The sequence below is a fragment of the Lytechinus pictus genome, chromosome 1, assembly GCF_037042905.1.
Source record: "Lytechinus pictus isolate F3 Inbred chromosome 1, Lp3.0, whole genome shotgun sequence".
Taxonomy (NCBI): domain Eukaryota; kingdom Metazoa; phylum Echinodermata; class Echinoidea; order Temnopleuroida; family Toxopneustidae; genus Lytechinus; species Lytechinus pictus.
The window spans coordinates 37,620,869-37,646,419 of record NC_087245.1 but is presented as its reverse complement, the minus strand read 5'-3'; the positions used below and the strand labels follow the sequence as shown (position 1 = coordinate 37,646,419).

The 25,551-nt window shown below is 36.6% G+C and overlaps 1 protein-coding gene across 2 annotated transcripts; it reads left to right on the top strand.

The window, feature by feature from the left end:
* Positions 1-2,558: 2,558 nt before the first annotated feature.
* LOC129266718 (mitogen-activated protein kinase kinase kinase 2-like) lies at positions 2,559-25,040 on the top strand. Of its 2 annotated transcripts, none has more exons than XM_064102032.1 (14): positions 2,559-2,670; positions 6,819-6,859; positions 10,082-10,193; positions 11,105-11,266; positions 12,324-12,581; positions 14,018-14,091; positions 15,295-15,347; positions 15,984-16,073; positions 17,716-17,943; positions 18,941-19,089; positions 20,278-20,403; positions 22,408-22,537; positions 23,083-23,257; positions 24,125-25,040. In XM_064102032.1, exons 3-14 carry the CDS (start codon positions 10,161-10,163, stop codon positions 24,360-24,362), a joined length of 1,716 nt encoding a protein of 571 aa, XP_063958102.1. In that variant the 5' UTR covers positions 2,559-2,670; positions 6,819-6,859; positions 10,082-10,160; the 3' UTR covers positions 24,363-25,040. The 2 variants fall into 2 exon arrangements, with proteins under 2 accessions (XP_063958102.1, XP_054760512.2); XM_054904537.2 differs by having other exon boundaries at positions 2,560-2,670; positions 14,015-14,091.
* The last annotated feature ends 511 nt before the right edge of the window (positions 25,041-25,551 follow it).

Genomic DNA, 25,551 nt, shown 5'->3' with positions numbered 1-25,551 from the left:
ATGCGAAGATTGCTTCCCGCAGACCAGTTTTATCCTCACCTACGCTTAAACCAGTTTAATGAGACAAAACAGTCTTTAAAAAACCATATTGTGAGATGCTTTTCCAAACTCATTTGGAAAACCTCTTAAGATCACTTCCAAGGTCGCTTTAGTGTCCCCACTTATACACATTTAACTGGTTTCCACTTAACTTCTTACCCATTAAACCAGTTTAAGAAATTAGATGAGAACAGTGTCCTTGAATTCATGTCGACAAGAGATAGTTTAAAGTAAGAACTTTACTTGAAATAGCTCATGAAGTTATCTCTTTAAGGAACCCTAAGTACAAGAATTGACTCATGATCGTGTAGTGAGGAGACCAGTTGGGAACGAACCATGCTGTACATGTATAATGGTTCCAGACTGCTTATATTATTTATGGATTGAACCTTTGATGTTCTGTGTGATCTTAGCCTTGGAGAGGTGTGAGTTCTATATTTTGACTCTCGGGTTGTGAGAAAAACTGCTTTGCAACCGGATTGGTTGACCGCAGTTATTTGGAAAGGTTACACAAGCGAACTTTACAAGAATACTGTCAATAGAAAGAGAAAGCATTCATATTTATTTTCGTTCAGCAATCATGAAATGAATAATTTTTGTCTCGTTTTTTAGTGTCTGGACTAATTTCATCTCTGTTCTATTAAACTAAGTCCCCTGATAGTTGTGCGTCAGGACTGAAGGCTGATATTTTGGTGGTGATACACTTACGCCGAAATTGGACTAAAGGCGCTTCAAGATGATTACCACCCTGATACACATAACATAAGCCGGCCTCACATCGCCAATTCACGTGACACAAGTCGCCCGACTTTTTATATCATCATTTTACATTGTTCTTAAGTTATAACTATTGTTTGTTTCTAGTTCAGAAGTTCAAGTTCAAGCCGGCCTGAGTCCACTTGGGGTGATACACATAACCAGTTGCAGGAATGATGCTGGCGTGAAGGCGCTTCAAAAAGTGGACTTGGTTCGAGGTGGTGTCAGTCCGGCAAAAAAAAAAAAAGGGGGGGGAGGTGATACATGTACACCTAAGTCGGGCTATCTCCGACGCGGGCACCAGTCCATGCTTTCAGCGTATGTGTTTCACTGCCCCAAGATCCCCTCACTTCTTGAGTGAGGTAAATCAGCCATGCTGTTTTTAGATGGCTACACAATAGTATAGTACGCCTGCAACCTCCGATTGACTCTTATACCCTCATGGTTCGATGCCATGCATTCACTGCAATCCCGGAAAGTCTTTGCGATTCTTTGATGTATTACCTAAATTATCAGCTTAATAATCTACGCACTTACATTTTAGGTATCGGAACTGTCTACTGAGCCAGGCATGCATTTAACTTACACGGCAGCATCCAAATTGCAGGGTTAGCCTAGTCTGCAGGCACAGACCCTGATTGAAACTTTGATCAGCAAGTGTGTCTCCACGCAAAGACTAGCGCATACAAAACTTGCTGTTTCAGGGGCCTTCAGTACACAAGGCATGAGTAGGCTGCACATTCAGACCCTTAACTCGAGTGAAGGGTTTGCACAGCAGACTAGGATTTAGCCTTGCTTTTTCCATGGGTTAACCCACTCTCCTGAAACCGTTTGAAAGAGATAGTGGGTTAAGGACAGTCCAATCAGTGAGAGTAAGGCATCCCTTAAATCCTTATTATGTTACAGGACTATTAAAGCAAAAGATTGCCTGTCTAAAAAGCCATTAAAGCACTTAAGTCAAAGCTATTGTCCTTTAAGGTAACAAATAGAAATTTGGCAGTTACGAAACTGCTGAATCAGAGACTAAAGCCCTGTTTTTAGAGACACATTTTTGACTGATAAAAATATTCCTGTTATATACTGCATTTTTGTAAAGTACTTTAAGTAAAGTAAAGCTCTATACAGTGCGTCCCAGAAAAAAAGAAACCGGGATTCTCATGTCTTTTTTCTTCAAATGCAAATGAATTGTGATATTTCATTTGCATCATCATACAATTCAATTATTCCTCTGTATTTTGATGGCTAACGTAAGACAAACACTTCAGGCATTACTGAGCAAGACGAGTTTTTAGATTTTAATGTCAAAATCAGTTTGCGCAGAAAAATTGAAAAAGATTGGTTCGTGATAAGAAGACTGCTTATTCGACGGTTGGCTCATTAGCATTTCTTTTGTATTCTTTGTTCAGTTTGTCTCACTGATCCCTGAAATGAGAGTGGATTCGGATTCACACTTGAGTTTTATGCGCAAATTGTTTCTGATATTCTTCGATATTTATTGTTTGTCATCCGCCATGCGTGAACAGTTTGCTAAGCTGATGGTCTCAAATAAAAGATGAGATTCCACTCTTACCAAAAGTATCAAATTTATAGTAAAAACATAATTAATAATTGTGAAATCTATCTCTGAAAACAGGTTTCCTTTTATGTGGGACGCACTGTATAAGCAAATATGATTATTAGATGAGATGAAAGAAATGCAGAAGTTAAAATTCATTAAGATTTATATCAAGTTTGTTTTGTGTTTTTCTTCCTTGTTTAGTGGATCCATCGGCCGATAGCAATCAAGTTATCAGTGAGATCACTGATAACTTGATCTCATTGAGAGTGCAAGGAAATCGTAATAGGACCACAAGAGGAGGCTCATCTTCGCACACGGTAAGTCTCTTCCCTACTGGATAGAACACAGTGTCTCACAGGGTGTTCAGTGTCTCACAGTGTGTTTAACAGTGTTCACAGTGTCCTGTAGTGTGTTCACAGTGTATTCACAGTGTCTTGTGTGTTCACAGTGTCTCACAGTGTGTTCAACAGTGTTCACAGTGTGTTCAGAGTGTCTCACATTGTATGCATAGTGTGAAACACAGTATGTTCACAGTGTGTCTCATAGTATGTTCACAGTGTGTTCAGTGTGTTCACAGCGTCTCATACTGTGTTCACAGTGTATTCACAGGGTGTTCACAGTGTCTCACAGTGTCTTGTGTGTTCACAGTGTATTCACAGTATGTTCATAGTGTGTTAAGTGTATTCACAGTGGATCTCAAAGTGTGTTCATAGTGTGTTTACAATGTGTCTGCACCATATTCACAGTGAGTCTCTCAGTGTGGGACACAGTATGTTCATAGTGTGGGACCTGGTGCATTAGTGTGTTCATGGTGTGTTTACAGTGTGTTCATAGTGTGTCTGGGTGTTTTCACACTGTGAGACACAGGGTCTGTCAGTGTTGACAGTGTGAAAACACTGTGAGACACTGTTAATCTTCATATTAACATAGTATATCTCATTCACACAGTCCACTACATGAACGCACTATGAACACCCGCATGGAAAACTGTCCAAAGTGTAAACTTATCTTCACAATATTGTTAAGAACAGTTTAAACATATTTCATTTCAACCTTTACATTTCCCATTTTCCAATAGGCTTTTCCAATTTCGTCTTACATCCACTTGGTCCAACACTACTGAGTCTATATGATTAAAGAACTGTCATCAATTAAATTTTCAGTGGACCAAGTAAAAATAATAATTAGCGCAAATTAGACCATTTAGGCATTATTATATGTTTTTAGGGCCATACCCAGCAATCACTTAACTTTACCTTTGATCCTTACCATATTTCATATTGATTTTCTGATAATCTAATGATTGTTTCTGTACATATGTTTTTTTTTACTCTGTATATAAGATTATAGCAACATAAAATGAAAAATCTTGAATCGTTAGACCAAACAAGAATGAGACTATGTGGGTATAGACAAAACAGATAGTAGACATAAGCTATCTTAGAATTAGATGAACTGTTTTTTGGCCAAGTGTATACATGTAAATCGCTATGTTTCATTTACTGCTATCATACCCTCTTCAATCCTAAGTAAAATACTACATTGTTTGTTGCCTCCATCACACCTGTTACAGCTATAGAGCTTAGTGTATGAACTATCTCGTTAAAAGATTACCATGCCTCTGTTAATTGCCCTAATTTATTACTGACCAAAGAGCTTGGAAGAGGGAGGGGGGTTGTTTCCTGTCCTCTGTCAGGGGTGTTCATTCGTGATAGAACGCTGCTGCTGTTTGCACGTCCTAGTTTTACATTCCAGCCAGCTTGCAGAAAGGTCAGGGAATTTTCCATGAATTTATCTGTTTTTGGTGCAGTTAACTGTTTTTTATCATGTGATATACTTTAAGTAGCTTTTAGCTGAATTTGACATAATTCAATGTATCATTTTACTTATAATTATTATTATTTTTTTTTTTAAAGAAACCACCCCAAAATTAAACCCAACGTACAGTTATGAATACGGGTATATGCTAAAAGGGATTCGAAAAATGGCAGATATTTCACAGTATGCTTGAAACAGTTCTGTTGTGTAGCTATGGAGATTATGATATTTCTACTTGGGTGTTTTAGTTAAAGCTTGGTTAATTTAGACCACACTTTTATGGAGTGCCGATTGTCAACTTATCCACTAACAAATAATATTTGAAAACTTGCAGTTTTCCCATTCCCAACATTTTGATATATCCAAGCACTGGCTTTAGTTTCTAATGACAACTATTTTCTTATGTGGGTAGGGGATGATCTATTGTGTTTCCATCCCCCCCTCCCCTCCCCTCAATAACATGATGTCATGTACCTATGTTACATCTGTGATGTCATAAATGTGAAATTTTTTGCCTCTTAAATCCGCTGTAACACAAAGTCTATGCTGTGCATTTCTCATAAGAAGTAAACAAAAAATGTCCATAAATAGGAAAGGTTTCAAACTAAAAATAGAGCTGAAACAAACTGTAAAGGCCATTGTTCTGATGAAAGTTACGGTTGTTTGTCTGGAGTGGTTTTACTGGTAAGTTGTCATGGTAACAGGATCATGCCATTTTGTGGTCTACCAGCTTGCTGTGTGTTAGTCAAGAAATGGTTTATGACCTGTTCTCTTCTTCAAAATTTTGTAGACTTCCTCTTATCAATTAGGGATAATTTTACTCTGAATTAAAGATAAATAATAGTTGTAACGATCTCAAAATGAGTTTGAACAGAATCCAATGAAATTACCACCAAACTGTTTGTATGTATGAATAAAAGATATGTGCCAAATAGCTCTGGAAAAAATACATTATGTTTGCTGAGTAATGAGCATAATAAGCACGGAATTCCATGAAATGGGTATTTTTCAAACAAAGCAATATTAATACACTGTACCACTTATGCTTTTCTGTGTCAGTGATTATCAGTAATAGCGATTTTGAGCTAAGATTTCATGATTTTAAAAAGGTAAGTTTACATTAATGTACCAGATCTAGATGTATGATAATATTTTGACAATTAACCTTGATTTAAAAGACTTTCTCGTGAAATAATTGTTTGCTGCAACTTCTGTCTTTTTAAACTCTCAGCTCTTCTGCCTGTTTTATTTAAGACTATTGGGTTGATGAAAATACAACACTGATGTTGTGTTGGTGTTAGCCACCTCTAAATGAAGTTAATTATCCTGTTTTTATTTATTTCATATCAAATAAGTGATCATTACTTTTATATTGAAACTTACATACGACTAAGTTATTGTTCTTATATTAACTGCTGTTTATAATTATAGATATTTGTCAAGGTTATTTTCCCATAAGGACTACTTCCTCACTTTTTCCTAGATTTTGTTTTCTTATTTGTGCATGTACTAGGATCCACATACCCAATTCCATTAATAGGCTGACATTTTTAATCCCTTGAGCGCGGTTTTCTTACTCAGGATTCTCATAACATTGACGTGCAAGTCTTGAGGCACACGTACAACAGGTTGTTATCCCCCAGACCAAACCACATGCCCTCTTATGTCGGAGCCCGTCTCCCATTCATAAAAATGACACACATCTAAACACCCCGGTGCCTGTCAGTCTACACGACTCACATCTCACCCAAACTCAATTATCCGTTATTTGCCTATCAAGCTATGCGCTGATCCGCTCAATGCGTAACGACACTTAGACCCGGGTCCATTTCCTCCATTTACCCAGCACACGCATGCAGCGCAGGAGACCTTCCGCCGGGGGTATTTTTAGCGCAGTTCGGCGGCAGGACAGAGAGAGAGAGAGAGAGGGGGAGGAAGTCGTTTGAGAGAGATCGCTTCAATGACACAGCTTAATTTTTTACGTTCGTGGTATATTTGCCAATTTGAGCTTTTTATTTTTAACCTTGTATCACCCACCTCTCTACCTGTCTAAATTAAATCTGGCCCGTCTAGATTAGGGTCTTCAGATTATTATTCACGTCTATCAGGATGCACAGAGATTGTCAATACTGTTTCACTCTCATGGGATTCTTTATTCATATGATAAATAGAAGATTGAGGATGAGAAACCTTATTGAAGGAGAATTATGTTTCATTATTTTTTTTTCTTTGTAATGTTAATCCTACTTACAGGCTTTGAAAATCTTATTGATGAATTATATCATTTCTGATTTCCCTCATAAAAAGAAGAAGAAAAAAACACCTTTATTCAGAAATTGAATGCAGTCTACAATATACATGTATGTACATCTGAGGAAAAAATGAGAATTGTTTCTTTATTTCAATTTTGATGTCTTTGAAACACTTTTACATTCAGCAAATTAGATCAAGAATTTCTTGCAATGCTTTTATGATTTTCATCATCATTATGTTTATTATTATTGCTATTACTGCATAACTTCTGAAAATGAGAGTAGAGTACTCGAACTTTAATATCCAAAGTAAGAAGGGTCTACACGAGATCAACCGCCATTTATATGTTCTTGCATTAATGATATCCCCTTATTTTCAATTTTGCCTTTTACAGAATGAGATCCGCGTCAAATTCGAATTCAATGGCGAAAAAAGGTGAGTAAGGAGACCTCATTGAAGTTTATACCTGTATTGTTATTCAGTTTTTTTTTTTTGTGAAGGGATTTTGTTGTGCCTACGCGTGGGTATAAATCTTAAAGGTGAAGTCCACCTCAGAAAAATGTTGATTTGAATCAATAGAGAAAAATCAGACAAGCACAATGCTGAAAATTTCATCAAAATCGGATGTAAAATAAGAAAGTTATGACATTTCAAAGTTTCGCTTATTTTTAACAAAATAGTTATATGAACGAGCCAGTTACATCCAAATGAGAGAGGCGATGATGTCATTCACTCACTATTTCTTTTGTTTTTTATTGTTTAAATTATACAATATTTCAATTTTTACGAATTTGATGATTAGGACCTCCTTGCCTGAAGCACAAAATGTTAAAATAATGGAATTCCACGTGTTCAGGAAGGAATGAAACTTCATTTCACATGACAATGACGAGAAAATCAAAATATTTCATATTATAAAATACAAAAGAAATAGTGAGTGAGTGATGTCATCAGTTCCCTCATTTGCGTACCGACCGAGATGTGCATATAACTGTTTTGTGAAATGAAGCGAAACTTTAATATGTCATAACTTTTTTATTTTACATCGGATTTTGATGAAATTTTCAGTGTTATGCTTGTTGAATATTTCTCTTTTTATTCAAATAAAGTTTTTGTTGGTGTGGACTTGTCCTTTAACCCCAGGCGTTAATTTGCATTGGCAAGAAATTTATCCATATTGTGCTGAACTCGACCCAGGTGGGGTAAATGGGGACCGGGCGGGAATTCATGCCTCGAAATGGTGAGCGTGTTACTTACGCTTTAGTCAATTGTGCAAAAAAAAATTTTATCTCCAATTATTTGTACAGTTTTCAGATGTTTTCAAAAATACTTATGCAATCACTGTACAATCAGCCTCTTGCCAGTGTCCCTGCTATATACACGTATATGGTCATTCTACAGGCTACAGGCCTACATGTATGATTTTGGAAAATGTTGCCCTTTTTTTTACTGTGAACAATATAGATCATATAAAAAAAACTATGATGTAGCATTGAATGTATCACCAGAAACTGTCTTTTCAGGGAAAAGGCTGAAAATATGATAAGTAAGCTTTGTGCTTTGAAAATTGTCATTCAAGTGATACAAGCGTTGACTTCATTTATTTTTATCCTCAACACATTTAAAAACCGAATGCTGGTGACAAAAAGTTAGCATAAATTCATCTTTTGATGATTATCGCTTCCTTCCTTCTATGAAAGGTTCTGGCATTGTTTTTGTGAGGTGGATGGGAGCAGTTTGATGATAAAAGACAGGAAAGCTCCGAAATGAATGTCATCTTGAACTGACTCACATTATACTGAGGATATTAGTGGGGACCTTGTATGTCTGAAATTTGATATCAAGTACGAGATTTAATAAGGGGAGGATATTTAAAAGGGGACCACAAGAAGTATGAAATCTGATATAGAAATATAATTATGACACCTCTTTCTTTGAATTTCCAGGCTTCTTCTTTGCTTTATAATAAATGTAAGGATAGTCACCCCAAAATAGACATTTTAAAAGGGCAAAATCCTCAAATCCAATTTCAGTTCTCCTAAAGTTCAGATATGCCTTCTTTTTGTCAAATTGTTATATTCAAGCATCCCTCTGTTAACTTAAATCAGCTATGTACCAGTCCGCACATGTATGTAGTTCATTTACCCTGTGAAAATGCACAAAAGAACAAGATGCATGAAACTATGATGCCCATATTTAAAAAGGTGTACGGTATTTGAACCATAGTTTTATGAATATTTTCTTTTATAATTTAGTTGTAACATAAAATAAACAATAAGAAATGGATGCATGCTTTAAGGGCACAAAGTTCACACTTAATGGTATGAGACAATGCAATATTTGAATCAATTCAAATTTAAAAACATTTTCAAATAAACATATTTTCTTCTATTTTCACTAAATTTCAAATGTACAATATTTGCTGGCTCAGAACATTTGGGTTTACAGATTTCTTAAAATGAAAGAAATTGTCAATTCATGTATTATCTATTGTCGCCATGGATACAATTATATTTTTGTCGTGTAAATTCACTAGGGATGTTTTAACTTATATACCAATGCCGATGACAACCGTTTTAATAGCAGGTTTATGGAAAGGGTTTTTCCAAGTCAGACCTGTCAAAGTTGACACTTGGGTGACATTAGAGAGATATCAGAAGTAATTGAGAACATATATGCCAAGTCTCCATATTAATTTCCTATTCTATAAATCACGGTCTTGTTAGCAGAGTGTGAAGTATTGTGTGTGAATAATGTCTTCCTCCCGTGTGAGATGATGTTTCCGCTCTACAGGCGATTCTAACGCAGAAACGAGATCTAAGAATAAACTGTTTGCACTCCTTCCTGGTGAAGGGCGATACAGAGTGAGAGAAGAAAAAAAAAACTTGACTACATGTTCGATTGGTTTGTTGTGTGACAAATGGGTTATTCTGCTAACAATTTGTCATGGATCTATCAAAAGCTTATACTTGCTTTGAAAGTGAAACTCCTGTAATTTCTGAGAAAAGAAGTTTTCAGGGTCTAAAACCTTGAAACCGAGGAAAGAGTGACTAAAGCTATGTTCCCATGAAAAGCTGTATCATAAAATATAGAAAAATCAATCATCAAGTTACTACAGAACGTATTTGAAGAATCAAGTTTAATTTTCATAAGATGGAGTATACCTGTCTGAAGTGGACTGCTGCACCGGGGTTTCCCCCCCTACTCTTATGGGAATACTATAGTGCAGTGGGTTCTTAATATGCAAAGGTGGTGACCCTTCTATACATGGGACATCCATTTAACATCCTATCCGAGGGACAGTTTTTATCCACTTTAACGTAGCCTGCATCTGTGGAACAGGGGAGGGACACGTTTACACACAATGCAGGCTTCAGACATCCGCCCGGGGTGGATTCGAGCCCACGACCTTTGGTTCAACAGGCAGACGTTTTACTGACTGAGCTAACTCGCTCCGCTCCCTCATGACATCTGATATGGTATCTTACATGTTGTTTTACAAGATGGTGTTCTCAGATGAGATTTGTGTAGCTGTGAGAATTTACTCTTCACGCTTTTTAAAGTTTTCTTCAGCTACATATAAATGCCATGAAATAGAAATATTGGGTATTGAGGATAGATGCTTGATTACTCATAATCGTTTCTCTTTATTTCCAGAATATTACAAATTCCAAGACCGCTCAAATTCGATGACATCCTTCGCAAAGCGAGGACCACCTTTGGGCAACCAGTGGATATGTTCTTTACCAATCATAATAATACATTCTCGGTATGTATGAAATCTTGCTGTTCATATGGAAAGAGATTCTTGTAAAATGAAATCTAAACAATGAAACTTCCGTTCTTGGTTTGGATTCAATTAATCTTTTATAAAGAGAGATTCTTGTAAAATGGAAATCTGAACATTGAAGCTTTTTCTGAGGTACGACTGTTTGTCAGAGCAGTTTGTTGAATATCTCATGAATAGAGTTTATTGAGAAAAAGTATCTCAAATATTTGATGAGAAAAAAATGCACATTTTGCATGCTAATAAAGAAGCTCCTTGGTTATTTGTGCACAGGGTTAGGGATTTGGTTTGGTCTTATTTTAGTAAAGAAAAAAAAACCCAAAACACTGGCAATTTGATACTGAAGTAAATTGAACTAGTGTTTGCAATAATCAATTTTGCATTCAGATATCTTCTTAACCTTTTGATCCATTCATTAGATTCATAAGCTGTTAAATAGATATCCAGTATTTTGTTTATTATCATGCATACCAGTTGAGAATTTGTAGTTTTTGGTATTGATGAACTGTGAAATTATGTGAATGAAATCAAACCATATTGACCATTTCATCATTATGGATTGTGGGGGCGCCGTGGTCTAGTGGTTATGACTCTCGTCTTTCAATCCGAGGGACTTGGGGTTCAATCCCAGCCATGGCGTGTTTTCCATCAGCAAGAAATTTACCCACATTGTGCTGCACTCAACCCAGGTGAGGTGAATGGGTACCCGGCAGGATTGATTCCTTGAATGCAGGAGCGTTGAAAGGCAGCTCGAGCTAAAGCCAGGGTAATAATAATAATAACAACAATGCACCTCGTAACAGATTATTTCTAGATAGAAGGCGCTATAAATGCATATTAGTATTATCATTGATAAATGGACCGCCCCATCCCCATTTGCTTCTCCTCTTCAGTTACTAATCCCGATTCGGGATCAGACGGATTTAAATCAAGCGGTAGAGGTCACGGATAATAACCCCAACGCCAAAAGTCTCAGGCTTCATCTAGAACTTTCCACACCGGGTTCGTCTTCAAATAACAATGGCAGCTCCAAACGAGATCTTTATGACACTGCAGTAAGTATCATCACTAGAGGGGGTGTTTTCACAAAGCTAAAGGGATACTCCAGGGCCCCGTCTTACAAAGAATTGCAATTGATCCGATCTATCGCAACTATGGACGGCCAGCAATGTCAACATCTGTCATGCATTTTGTTCAAAATATTTTCTAGCTATGATGTATATTCATGCATTCATCGTGTCTTGAAAATTCACTGTGCTTCTCTTTGTTTACGAAGGACATTGTGCTCATTTTCCTGCAGAAAAAATTATGACTCTGATGGATTTCCATGGAGTTACAATTGATTGGATCAATCGTAACTCTTTGTAAGACGGGGCCCAGGCTGAAAATAAAGAGGTTCAACATGCATGTAACCCTGAAAATGTCATCAAAATCGGAAAAAAAGGAATAACAATGTCAAAAGTTTCGCATTATTTCGGTGAAACGGTTCTTTGCATGTCTTCATTAAATATGCGATAAGCGAACTGATGATGTTATATTTCCCACTTATTTCTTTTGCATCTTTTGAACTCTTTATTTTTTGAGATGCGATCGAACTGAAACGTAACTTTTTTCTGCAACCAGCCCTTGGGCAAGAAGTGGCGGAATGGATTTTGATACGCATAAACCATGATGAATTTACATACAAAATTACCATAAATCCTCTTTGAGCTGAACCAAGTTAACGGTAAAAGCCATAACAGACATTTGCCTGTTTTCTGAACCCGGGTTTCATTCAAACTCTGGTCTTAAGTCGTGGTTTAACTATGGATACCCAATTGTGACAGGTATCTCTCATGGTGCAAGTTCAATTTGTCGTCTAATTCGACACTCATATTCAGAACCGAGGAGGGATGATTACTGAAATAGTTCTCTTCGTCATTTAAACATGAGGAAAGAGCCAAGTAAAGATAGGAAACATAAAATGTAAAAGCAATTTTGAAATTTTTAGCTTCCCATAATTTTAACAGTGTTAGACCATGGCCTAATAAAGTTAGACCGGACTTCACAATACGGGCCGTTCTCTTGTTCTCAGTCATTGATACCGATAATTCTCCATTGATTTTTTTTTAGATCCGAACCTGTGGTAGCACCTCGCAGCCCAAGCACACGTCCCCGGCTCGATCCCAGTCGGTGCCCCAGGAACACCATCACATCCATACCAGTCACGACACCCACAAACGCTACTCCACACAGGAGATGCCCACCCGAGACAACGCTAACCCGTCTCCGCCCCCCGGCTACGTGCCGGCGGACGAGTCCATGGCTAGCATGAGCATGCGGCATCAATCGTACGGAGAGGGTGCCTTTATTCCAGAACCACCAGAAGAGGTAAAATTGCCGACATTTGCAAAAATATATTGTTCGTTTTATTCCAAGAATTATTCCAAGAAAGCTGTTCAATTTGTTTGTTGACACCCCAAGCAAATAGTGAATTGAATTAGCAAGTAAAAGGCATAATTATGAACCCCCCCTGCCCAGAAATAAAGTTTTTAAAAAAATTACACATCCAGGGGAATCAGGATTCCAGCCCTTTGGATCTGTAGCTGAGTTATATTCACTAAACCTCTTTAGCACTTCACAGTAAATTACTACATCATGGTCAGATTCTTGTATTAGAATGTAAATTCCCTGTATCAAACACAATTATGTCAAACCAAATCCTAATGAAGTGTGTCTGTGAGAAAGGAAGTTATAAATCTGTTTTTTTTTCTTCAGAATTCTTTCAAACCGCAATTTACAAGCATGCCTACAATCTAATTCACCACATCATTGTTATTTGATTTCATGCTTTTTATCATATTATCGAATGATTTAAAGCTTTGAATTTTTATTCATCCCATTCTCACATCATGCAAATTTCATGCAGGATTAGATTAAGAGAGTCTGATGTTGGGAGATTTGACAAGAATTGTTGAATTTCAATATTCAATTTACCAACAACAATCCAATAAGAATGATCTTCATCAGGGTACTTGGTGCCCTGACTGTATCTATTCTCTTGACAGTTGATGGAGATATGAGGATTAGAATAAGTAGGGTTTCATGGTAATCTCCCCCAAGGATTATCTATAATCTAGTCTGGTTTGATGGATTATCTTTGATTATAAGAACAAGCTCTCCTCTAGGGGCAACAGACTCTTCCTCTTGGTGGATATAGCATATGTCCTTTGCTATTCTAAAGTTGTGATGTTTTTTTTTATCCTTAATGAAAAATTGTTCATCCATTATTGTTAAAAGTGTAATAATTTTTTTGTTGTTGTTTATCTCATGTCTGTAACTTTATCATGACTTCAATCTGTCAACCTTAAAATAGCTCTCTGCCTTGTAATATTTACATGCATTTTCGGTTGGCAGGGGCTTCTTATATTAAACTGGTTATAATAAATTTTCAATAACAGATTTTAAAAGCTACCAAAATTCTTCAAAAGGATTGGCCGAGAGGAAATTTGTTAAAGATATTGTGTATTTATTATTTTATCAAGCCTTTATGAAATGGGACCTGGGGGCCGTTTCATAAAGCTGTTCGTAAGTTAAGAGCGACTTTAAGAACGACTGGTGATCCTTTCTTACGCACTAAACCATTCCAAATGAATCTACCATTTACCACAAAAAAGAATCAACAGTCGTTCTTAAAGTCACGCTTAACTCACGAGCGGCTTTATGAAACACCCACCAGGGTTGTAAATATACCTATCATGAAGCAAGTCAAACATGAATCATAAATAATTTGGTATGATTTATTTATTATGGTTTTTTTTTAGCAGAGAATAATTGGTAGCCCAGATGGAAGCCAACAGTCACTAGATAAACTCAGGATGGGTAGTCATTCATTAGGAAGGTATGTGAACGCACAGGGCAGGTTTCACAAGAGTGTAGTGGGTTTCACGGTACACCATCTATTCTTACGTGGGCATATGTTGGTCCTGAAAAGGACCACCCAAACTTAATGTTACAACAAGTGTGTCCTCGTTGTCTTCATGAGAAAGAATACATGGTGTACCGTGACACCACGACATTCTTCTTCACCATGGAAACCTTCAGAAGTTACATCTTTCTTGTATGAGTCAGTCAAATAGAACTGGGGCCCGTCTTACGTAGATTTGCAATCGATCCAATCCATCGTACCTATGGACGCCAGCCAGCAACGTCAACAACTATGAATATATTTTCTAGCTTTGATGTATATCAGGCATTTATTGTTTTCTTGAAAATTCACTGTGCTTCTCTTTGTTTATACAAAGGACATTGTGCAAATTTCCTGTAGAAAAAATTATGACACTGATGGATTTCCATAGATTTACTATTGATTGGATCAGCCGTAACTCTTTGTAAGATGGGGCCGTGGTTTGAAATTAAGGGAGGTAGTCGCAGCAAACATGTTCTGAAACCATGTTGTATGCGTACTTCATGCATGATTTTTGCTTGATTAATAGAAAAGAGTCCAATAATGAATGCATACTATTGTCATTGGTCAAGCTCAATTCATGCTTCTCCCCAAGGATAATGAGTTATCTGTTTTGAATTAATAAGCCCAATGTTTATTTGAATTAAGTTACCTAAACCTAAGGGTGGGGGAGGGGGACGCTCAAGTATAACAGGGATGTGATATTTTGATTATCTCCTTTCTCAGACTCAGACCTTGGTTTCAGTTCTTTAGATACCTGGTTTGGCTCAGAAGCCACATAGCCAGTACATACAATGGTGGGCTCATTAATGCTGTATCCATAAAAACAATTAATGATTGTTTTATCACAGGGTGCTCAATTCATGATTATCATGAATTGAGCACCCTGTGATAAAATCGTGCATTTATTATTGTACTCTTTCACAACACTAGACTGAGTTAATTTTAGTTGATTCATCCCCTTTGTGAATCATCCTAAGTATTGCTGAACAGTCACAGTTGAGAATATGAAATGATCCATATAAAAAAGATGCTCGCCAAGTAATGAGTTCGAGGAAACTTCATATTTGACGAAATATTGATTAAAAACATACCGATCAAGACACCTGAACTATTCTTTATTCTTATATTCCACAGTGCCACAGGTAAAATGTTCAAGTCGCAGAGTTGTGCGAACCACGAAGACTTTGGTAAGTATAATATTTAGTTCTTTGATTTTTAGATGACCATTATCGTTGCAGTAATCATATTATCAGCCTTGAATATTAAAAAAAACATTCCATTGATTTTTTCAACACAAGACATTCTTGTTGGAATCTATTAGCTTTTACCCTGTAAAGTTGTTTTCCTGCTAAAGTACACATTTTGTTCTTGCGAAGGAGATTAGCTTTGCGGCGAGATATGAATCCTCTATTCACATTTTAGGGACCAGTGGCCCGTTTTATAGTAGACAGGTACAGCTTTGGTTCAGGAAAAAAATTAAACGGGGGCTCGGGGCAATAAAATGCTCAATAGAGCCCTTGAAATCCATTCGTTGCAATGTTAAAGCTTATCCAATGTTGAAGATTCGGGTAGTAAGTTGTGAGAAGTAGTCCTCAAAAATTAAGATTTTTTTTCTCTGCTTTGGCAGTGGAGCACTGTTACCTTTGAAATTGCTATAATGGCAAAATTACTATAGCTATAAGTCCATATGAAACAGGCCCCAGACTAGAGCACCATTTCAGTACTCATCCAGCTGATGTGAAGTGTTCATAATTCTTGTTGATTAGAATCTAAGCTCTAATGTCAACCATTCCTTTTTTTTCCAATTTGTACCATTCTCGCAGAAAATTCGCAAATAGGTCGTGGTATGATCAAAGGAGGAACCTTTCCTTCGAGGCAAAGCGTCAAGACTTCCAGAATAGATACGGAAGATGGTAAGATTCATCAATCTTTACTCAAAACTTAAAGGGGAATCCAACCCAAATAAAAACTTGTTTTTAATAAGGAAAGGAAAAATCAGACAAGTTGATAGGTGAAAGTTTGAACAATATTGGACAAACAACAAGAAAGTTATGAATTTTTAAAAGTTGTAAATATTGGTAATCTCTATACCCATGGAGACTTCAAATTGGCCGCATATGGGATGTCATAGTGATGTAAGGCAAGGACTACTCTTCCATGTACTCCAATACATATTATGGCTAAAATGTCATTTTTCCCAAAAGTTTTATTTCAAATTGTATTTTTCTTTCATGAGGACATAAAACAATATACTACATGGGTTATATTTAGATTACTGCCCCAGGGGAATGAGTACTTAGGAGAAAACCACAAATCCCTGATAATAAAGTACATGGTCTATGGGTTTATTGTCCTTGCCCCTTGTCATAATTTACTTACACAGTTGCCAATTTGAAATCTACATAGTATTAGTGATCTCAATTTTAAAGAAGCTATAACTTTCTTATTGCTTGTCCGATTTCTTTCAAACTGTCACCATTCTGTTTAATCTATTTTTCTCCTTCCCAACACAACATTTTATGGCCAAGGCTGGATTCCCCTTTAATAATAAACTATTATACAGAGCTACCAACCAGTACTTTTTTTGCTATTTTTAGTATGCTTTTTACAACTGCACCTTTTCTTCAAAAGATACGATTTTCTATCATTTTTTTTAGAAATTCATATTTTACTGAGAAAATCATCTGTATTCCATAAAACATACACAAGTGTAGGTAATTGAATGAATGTAATTACAGGTAACTTTTATCTCTCCAGTAACAAACAAGGTTTTTTTTTCCAAGCAAAGAACATGAACGAATGTCTTTAATCATTTTTTTTAAACCAATGTTTTTCAGTGTTTTTTTTTCTTTTTCATCTGCAAAAGCAGAGTGCATTTTATCATCGAATACAGTTACGGGGATAAAATACAGTTTTTTGGGGATCAAAGAATACATTTCTTCATACATGTAGGTTTGCAGGCCTGATTACACTCTTTTATTTAATTTTCAGATTTTAGTTCCTTATTGATATTACATGTGTTATGTATTGGGCCCCATATTCATGTAATATTACTATGCTGGTTTTCAACTCATTACAGTGAACATGTTACATAGTTTGGTGATAAATGAATTATTAAGGTTTCACGAATGTGGACTTGTCAGGGGTGGGGGGGGGGGGGCACTCGATCCAATAGTCATATGATGTAGCGCCATTTTGGTTACAAAGCACTGCATACACTACTCCATGTTTGAGCCACTAAAACAATGATTAAACACCTCAGAATAATCAGCTTAGTCCATGCAATCCATTATCCTCTTATAGCAGAATAGATGGATTAAATACGTGTCTCGGAAAGGTGCTGAATAAGCCAGATTGATGACGATGAATGGGTATTAACCAACCGTTGTATAAATGTACGTACCAAGAACCGCCTGCCTGTAAAGACCACAAGTGTACTGTAGTGCCCCCCCCCCTCCAATATTTATTTCTTTTTGAGTAATTGAATAGACTTGATAACCAACCAACCAAAACTCATGCCGTGACTTATCGTTTCCCGCCTCCAACCTTTCTCAGGTCGCAAAACATTTCCGAGCCGAGGCAAGAGGGCGCCGCTGACGGCGATGCACGATGACCAGCACTCGATATCCGATTCGATGTCGTCGCTGGGGAGGAGCAGTAGCAGCGGTATCAGCCCTGATTATGATACAGACAGTAGCATTCCAAGGCGGTGGACTGAAGGCGATCTTGAGGGTCTAGCCGGAGGACATCCCAAGTCCTTCAATCTAGTTGATAATACAAGATGTAAGAAATTTATCCTCTTAAAGGTTTCCATTAATATAGAGGTTTCACTGTACATCGTGTATTCTATTATTGGCACGTGTAGGTCCTGAAAAAGACCAGCCAAACCTGACGTTTTGACGAGTGTGTTCTTGTCAAGAAGACACTTGTCAAGTGTTGAGTTTGGTCGGTCCCTTATCCCATGCCCACTTAAGTATATATGGTGTACAATCAATCTGCACTCAACAAAGTGATTATCAAGTGGAGCAGTAGATTTTTTTCCCACCTATTTACCTACAATAATGCCCATTTTCACTAAATATTTCTTTCTTCTTTGCAGTTCTAAGTTATATCTATAACCATCAGTGTTTTTGTTTTGAAATCAAAACCACTTAAGACAGTTGTTATCTTTCATACTTTTTCAAACAAAACTTTTTATCTTTTTAACATTTTTTTTTCAATTTTTTGAAAATCAGTTTATTATAGACCATGGACAACTGTGATGAATTAGGAGACAAATTAAAAAAATATATATATGTCTGTGTGATATCATCAAAGTAAAGGTGAATGACCTCAGAAGAATTCATCCATCTGGATGTTTCCTGCTGCTTCAAATTGCATGAAATACATGTATCTTTTCTTTTTTTTATACAGACCTTACTTTCATTCTTCTAGTTCTTGTAGTAGTCTCTCTCTCTGTCCTATACTTATTAGGGTCATTATATTATAGTTTCAGGAGCCCGGCCTTTGAAAACCATTGTCCTATGCTGGCTTTCCCATATTCTCATTTTTTTCCTCTTGTTATTTATTTATTTTCTTACCTTTACTTGTATACAGTGTATATTTATATTTTTTGTTCTAATTGAATTGGATGTAATATGTTTTTATTACACTTTTTTATAAATGAAATGAATCGAGAAAAAAATTAAATCTATATAAAATCCAATAAACCTGTTGTAATTCTTATGTTTAGTGACAATATGCTCCGTTCACATATGTCTTATTTTCACCCAATACTTAGCACCCAGAGCACCAACTAATTGGCAGAGAGGGAGGCTGTTGGGACAGGGAGCGTTTGGGGTTGTCTACGTCTGCTACGATGCGGATACTGGTAGAGAGTTAGCGGTCAAACAGGTTCCTACCGAAAATAGCAATACTGATGCTAGAAAAGTAAGTCCATTTCACAAATCGTGTGTGACTGTGTAATTTTCCCTGAAAAAAAAAAAAAAAAACAGAAGTGCAGCTGTCACAGAATCCCACTAATTGGACACTTAATTGTGTGTAAAAGTATTTTTCGGTGGCATTTTTGGTAATTAAAAGTTTAAAAGTATCAATTTTTAAAGGGGGGGGGGGTAGGCACATGATATCTAACGAGTGATCTCATCGGTGAATACATGGTAGAGCCACTTGTTCACTGCAACCACCCTGCCTGTGGGGAATCTACAGGTTGGACTATGGCATGCCAATGCTGTACAGAGCACACACTTTAAAGAATGATTAAAATATCACTTTTGTGACCAAAATTACTAATTTCCGTACAGTTGCAATTTTGTTTTTCATTAGTAACTTGGGAATATTTTTTGTATTCACTAGAGCGCTCAAAAACTTGAATATTTGGCATATTTTTGTGTACGCCCTCTATTGGTGGAAAATAATATGGCAAGAAAATTTTCATTTTTTATCTCTATTTTTAATTTAGAAAAAAATAATTTAAAGAATCAAATTTACTTAAGGGCCAAGTTGTATGTGTAATGGAAACTGTCAGTGTAAAAAAATCAAGCATTTGTCCCAAAGAAAAAGAGAAAATAAGCCAAACATTGCTACCCTTATTTTGCCACACATGGAGATATAACTGAGAACAAGGTTATATCATAACCTTGTTCATTGAATGAGTGGGTAGAGCATGCTCCCTTTCACAAATGTGATGTGTTCTACACCTTTTACACCCATTTTCCATGAATTCACCCAATCCGGTGGCAAGCTTCAGGGAACTGAGCACTTAAGAGAGATAGATGTCTTGTGATAAGCATTATACAAATATTGTTGATTATTATTACTGAAGACATAATCCTGTTTTGGATACTTAATCTAAATTTAAGTCATAAATATGAGTCTACTCTGGCTGAAAGACAGCACCTGTTACTGCAGAAACACCTGGGGATGTTTCATGGAACAAACGTTAATTGACTTTCACTCACTTTTTTGTCGTGAGCCAATCGGGTGCAAGGATTTTAGTAGCCTATAACAGAAGTCAGTTTGAAATCACAGACTCTTTCTTTCACGAAACACTCCCCTCGTTTGAGGTGAGTCTTGACCGTCTGTAACACGGAGAAATGCGTGATTTTTATTTCATCTCAGGAGGTGCAATCGCTGAAGCAAGAGATCGAGTTATTGCGTAACCTGCAGCACCCTAGGATAGTGCAATACTTTGGTTGTCTCGAGGAGAACGGAACGCTGTCCATCTTCATGGAGTTCATGTCGGGGGTAAGTCAAAGGCACTGTTTGGCTTCATTCAGCATCCAAAAATATCCTTTTCTCTTGCTTGTAATGCTGTAATCATGCATGTAATTACAACCCTTAAAGTAAAAGAGGAATCACCTAAGATTTTTTCAAGCTAATTGGTCACTTAATTGCTGTGATAATGATGACTACAGCCATAAGCATCTGTAGACTATGGAGGGAAAATCATCACTTCTTTTTTTATTACGATGCATGTAATGATGCTAATGAAATAAAATTTTCTCTCAAACATTACTGCATGCCCTGACAGCAATTAGGGCCCCACGGCTCAGATTTTTTGCAAACCACGATCACAAAGTTACTTAATCCCTTCGAAGCTGCGGAAGAACCAGCATAAAAAGGTTTCAGATTCTTATTTATTTCCAACAGAAATAACATAAATATTGATGCATATCATTTTCATACATTGTCATACATTTTCATAAAAGGTCACCCATGGGTGTCAAAAGAAAAAAAATGATTGTAACCCATGTAGGTATGCAGATTTTACAAGGTCCAAGTCAATCTTATTTTGTTCCTCAAATTGGCAACAATTCTTAATTTTCCATTCATTTTCATATTTTGACAAATACAATTTGGATGTATGAGTCAAAACCAGTGATAAAAGAATTATTTCACTGAATAGTTGCCAATTTGCATTTTTAAACAGTGACTTTATCTTTTTTGTCAATTTAGAGTCTGTAATGATTAGCTTAAGTATATTCCTATAAGCCTTCTTATAAATCTATGCTTGTATATCTCACATCGAGAGAACAATGGGAACGTGGGAATGCTTGTAATTTTGCATACTCATCCAACGTAGTCTCTGTATACAAATTTGAATGCCACTTTGATGTGTGAACTTTACAACTGAAAACAAAATACCGAAAGACCAATTGAACAAACTGCGAGTATCTGAAGTGATGGTTATGTATAAGATTATATTGGCTCATTTGTTGTGTTATCTTGAATACTGTTTGTTTAAGTGGTGACCTGGAATCTTTAAGTGGGATAATTGATAGGCAATAATTATTATTGTTATTCATGGTGAGAAGTAATTGAAATGATATGACCAGATTAGGAGTGGATGAATGAAGAAGCTTTGTCAATAATCAGTGACCTGTATCTACAGGTAGTTTTATTTAAGGGTAACCAAATTTGTGGTCTTTTATAGACAGGTTGTCCTCCGAAACATGTGGCCCCTAACTAATACAGGTTTGACTGCAGTTAATTTCATGGTTTTATTTCTGTTATTGTGTTATACTGTTGTGTAGAGGTCTTAGGGAGTTTTTGCAACCACCACATAGCCTCTTTCTGGAACGTTGAGAATATATCGTCAAAAGCCCTTCATGACAAAGAAATCTTTGTTGAAAATTTGTGAATCAAATCAGCAGTGTTGTCCTGGGGCCCCGTCTTACAAAGAGTTGCGATTGATCCAATCAATAGCAACTATGGACGGCCAGCAAAGTCAACATATGAAATGCGTGTTTGCTAAAAAAATTCTCTAGATATGAATATATATCCATAAATTCATTGATAACTTGACAATTTGTTGTGTTCTCCTAGGTTTACAAAGGACATTTTGCAAATTTCCTGTAGAAAAAATGATGACACTGATGGATTTCCATAGAGTTACGATTGATCGGATCAATCGTAACTCTTTGTAAGACGGGGCCCAGGACACCTGGATGTCCCGTATAAACGACATACTTGCAGTTTTTAATCAGTTCCGAATCTTACGACGATCTGCTGTTCCGGTCCAACAATTTTTGACAAAGACCTCTCGGCTGTCCATTGTGATTTGACTTCCATTTTCAATAGATTTACTATGTTGTAGAATCCGTCTCTGTTGCAATAGTGAAACTCCCTATTGTGAGAAGTCTTCGGTCGATCATTTCTTTGCCGTCAAATATGATCGCCGCCACTATTCGAAATGACTAGGTTTATACCCAAATGAATAATTTGGTTGTATTTTATAACCTTCTGCAGGGATCTGTAAAAGATGAGCTTAGGAACTACGGTCCCTTGACTGAGATGGTTACAAGGAAATATACAAGGCAAATCTTAGAAGGGACGGCTTATCTTCACGATCACCACATAGTACACAGAGATATCAAAGGTTTGGACATTGACATTTCTACACCAATTTTCTTTGTTTGTTTTATGTATACTCATGTTGTCCAGTGGGCCAGGTGAGTTGAAAATGCAATAAGAACTTGCTTCGACTTTAGAGACTTGGGGCTTAGGACCCTACTGCTGTTAATATGTGCTCATAACCTCTACAAAAAACCCATTAGCCAATCAAAATATATGATCTTTACTTTTTATTGATGTCAGATTTGTGATTCAAATGAAAAAATATGAAGTTTGTTGCCATGGTTGAGCATGCTATTTTATTCATGAGTCCACTGTTTTGAACAGTTATACATGAAATCTGCATAAACCATGGGTTCAACCGATGTTTTTTTTTTGCTCTAACACATGATTTCCTTAGACTCCAGCCCTCATATATAGACGCTGTCTCCAACAGGTTGAAACAAAATTTGTATGGCCCGTTATCTCAAGTACAGATGTTAAAAAGGTTGATGAATTTATTGAATCGCTCATCAGTGAATAGAATAGGAATAAACCGGCATTCACTCTGTTTTCTCTCTCTCTCTCAAGGTGCCAATGTATTACGAGCGAGCGGTAACGTGAAGCTGGCAGACTTTGGAGCGTCCACGAGGTTACAAACGATACATAGTCATATTACCGGCATGAAGACGGTCACCGGTACACCATATTGGATGAGTCCAGAGATCATCAACGGAGAGGGGTATGGAAGGAGAGCAGATGTGTGGTAAGTACTCCAGTGTCTGTGAAAGTCCACCTCCACTGTACAGTTGTGCTCAAAACTTAGTGAAACCCACCACGAAATGCACTCCTTCATGCCGAGTCTTGAATGTAGACAACAACACTACAATGTTCAACGAGCCCAGACAAACAAACTTTGATTGTAATATTTCATCCCCTGACTTCACAATCAAATATCTAAAACATGGCAGAACTTGAACACTTTAAATATGTTCATTTTTTGGTGTGGTTCACTCACTTTTTAGCACCACTGTAGCAATCACTGGACGTAAAGCAGTTTTTCAGACCAGAATATGAAAATCATGGGTTCATTTGCATCTTCAGGGTCCCGTAACACAAAGGTTAGCGATTAATCATATGCTTGATTTCTACGATTGATTGTACATTGTAGTCAATGGAATCAATCGTAGAAAAATGCTCTACGATCATTGCTAAGCTTTGTGTTACGGGCCACTTGTGAATCCTAATTTTACCAAATTTTGTCAAACAGATTTCTTTGTTCCCAAGATATGTGGCTTGGGCAGATTCAGCTTTACTTTAGTGTTAGCATTACAGAGCGCAAAAGAATATAGTTTTCGAAGAGATTCAAAGGCCTGGTTTTCAAAAGTGCTTTGTGCATTTTATGGATTAATTAGGCCTAATTTAATGAATATATTGAGCATTGGTCACAGGGTATGATTTTGTACGTTTATGTGAATATGAGATAATTCAGCAGTTTGATGCTTTATACACGTATATTGTGTCATTAGTGTTAAAAAAGTTAATCGCTTATATTATTCTTAATGCAATTACAGTACCTTTTCATTTTTTAAAAATATATATTAAGTACATTTATTTTTGGTTGTACTTTCAGGAGTATCGGCTGTACTGTGGTTGAAATGTTGACGACCAAACCGCCGTGGGCAGACTACGAAGCCATGGCGGCCATCTTTAAAATCGCAACACAGCCCACTGATCCCGTACTTCCACAGAGCGTGTCGAACGACGCACGGAACTTTCTCAACCTCTGTTTTAAGAAAACCCTGTCAGAACGGCCCGCGGCCGCTGAACTCTTAGGACACAATTTTGTAAGGACTGCCCCCATGGATTGATATAGGTGGGACTGTGGAGAAATCAAACTGAAAATAAGACACGCAGCTTTGACTGTAAAAAACTCTGTGTTCTGTGGGTGGAAAAGCAGAGACGATGTGAACGAGAATGGATTCTCTGATAGGCTCATGATAGCATACGTCAAGCATGAATAGCCTTTCAGATGTCGGAGCAGTTCTATGGTACTAATCAATTGCAAACAAGAAAGGGAAAAAATGGCTGCAACATACAGGACAAGGTGTCAGCTTGCAGTAAAGCCTCAACCTTCGTTTTTTTATAAACGGTGTTTAGCAACTCATCAATGACGATCCTAGCTTTTCTCATCATTCTCACTATTCTCAGCTCAATGTTTGATGATGGTCGTAATGTCATGTTAATTTCAGCATTTTCAGCCTCACAAACAGTAGGAATGGAATCAATAGTGTCATCTTGGCTCTTCTTTCATTTGTATACAAATTACTATCCTTTTTTTTTTCTTGTGGGTAGATTTTTGTTACTAACAAAGCTTTTTTTTTTAGGAATCTAAATCTAAATCTCATGTTTTTTATCAGTGATCACCTGTTGGAAATACTTTTCCAGTGCTAGGCTTTATGGCTTTATGCATGGAGTTAAAATAAGTTAAGAAACTTCATAAAGTAATTCCTTCTCTACTATATGTGCTGTCCAATATTTCTGAAAAATTACATTTTTTCACATAAAAAAAATCAAGCTCGAGTATGGCCTGTAGATGACCGTTATCATGGTATTTTCTGATTTCAAAATTCTAAATATAATTCCACATTTCCTTTAAAAACAAAAACTATTTCCAACATAAGCATATCATTTGAATTAGGTGAAAGTAAATTGATCACACTGGAAATTTATAAATTGTCATCAATAACGAGTCTTGTGAAACAGGGCCTCCTCCTCTTGGGACAAGTCTGCCCCTAAGATGATTGGATATATTTCATATTTTACTCTGTTAACCCATAGAGGCTGTGTTCACTCCACCCTGAATTCTAGAAATCACACGTGGAATATGATAAAAAGAGAAAGATGTACTGATAAAAAAATAATACCATTGCTAGTGCATTATGTAGTGTTGTTCCTAAATAAAAGATATTAATTAGTACACTTAATAAATATACAACATTGAAAACTACATAAAATCACTATTCAAGTGCAGATTGGCAACTTCATGAATTCTAATTC

What these genes read in the sequence shown, in the direction of transcription:
- LOC129266718 (XM_054904537.2), top strand. Translation starts at nt 10,161, where the DNA reads ATGTTCTTTACCAATCATAATAATACATTCTCG. An exon ending in TTCCAGAACCACCAGAAGAG is followed by an intron (nt 12,582 to 14,014) that starts GTAAAATTGCCG and finishes GTTTTTTTTTAG; the next exon opens with CAGAGAATAATTGGTAGCCC. An exon ending in TCTAGTTGATAATACAAGAT is followed by an intron (nt 17,944 to 18,940) that starts GTAAGAAATTTA and finishes CCCAATACTTAG; the next exon opens with CACCCAGAGCACCAACTAAT.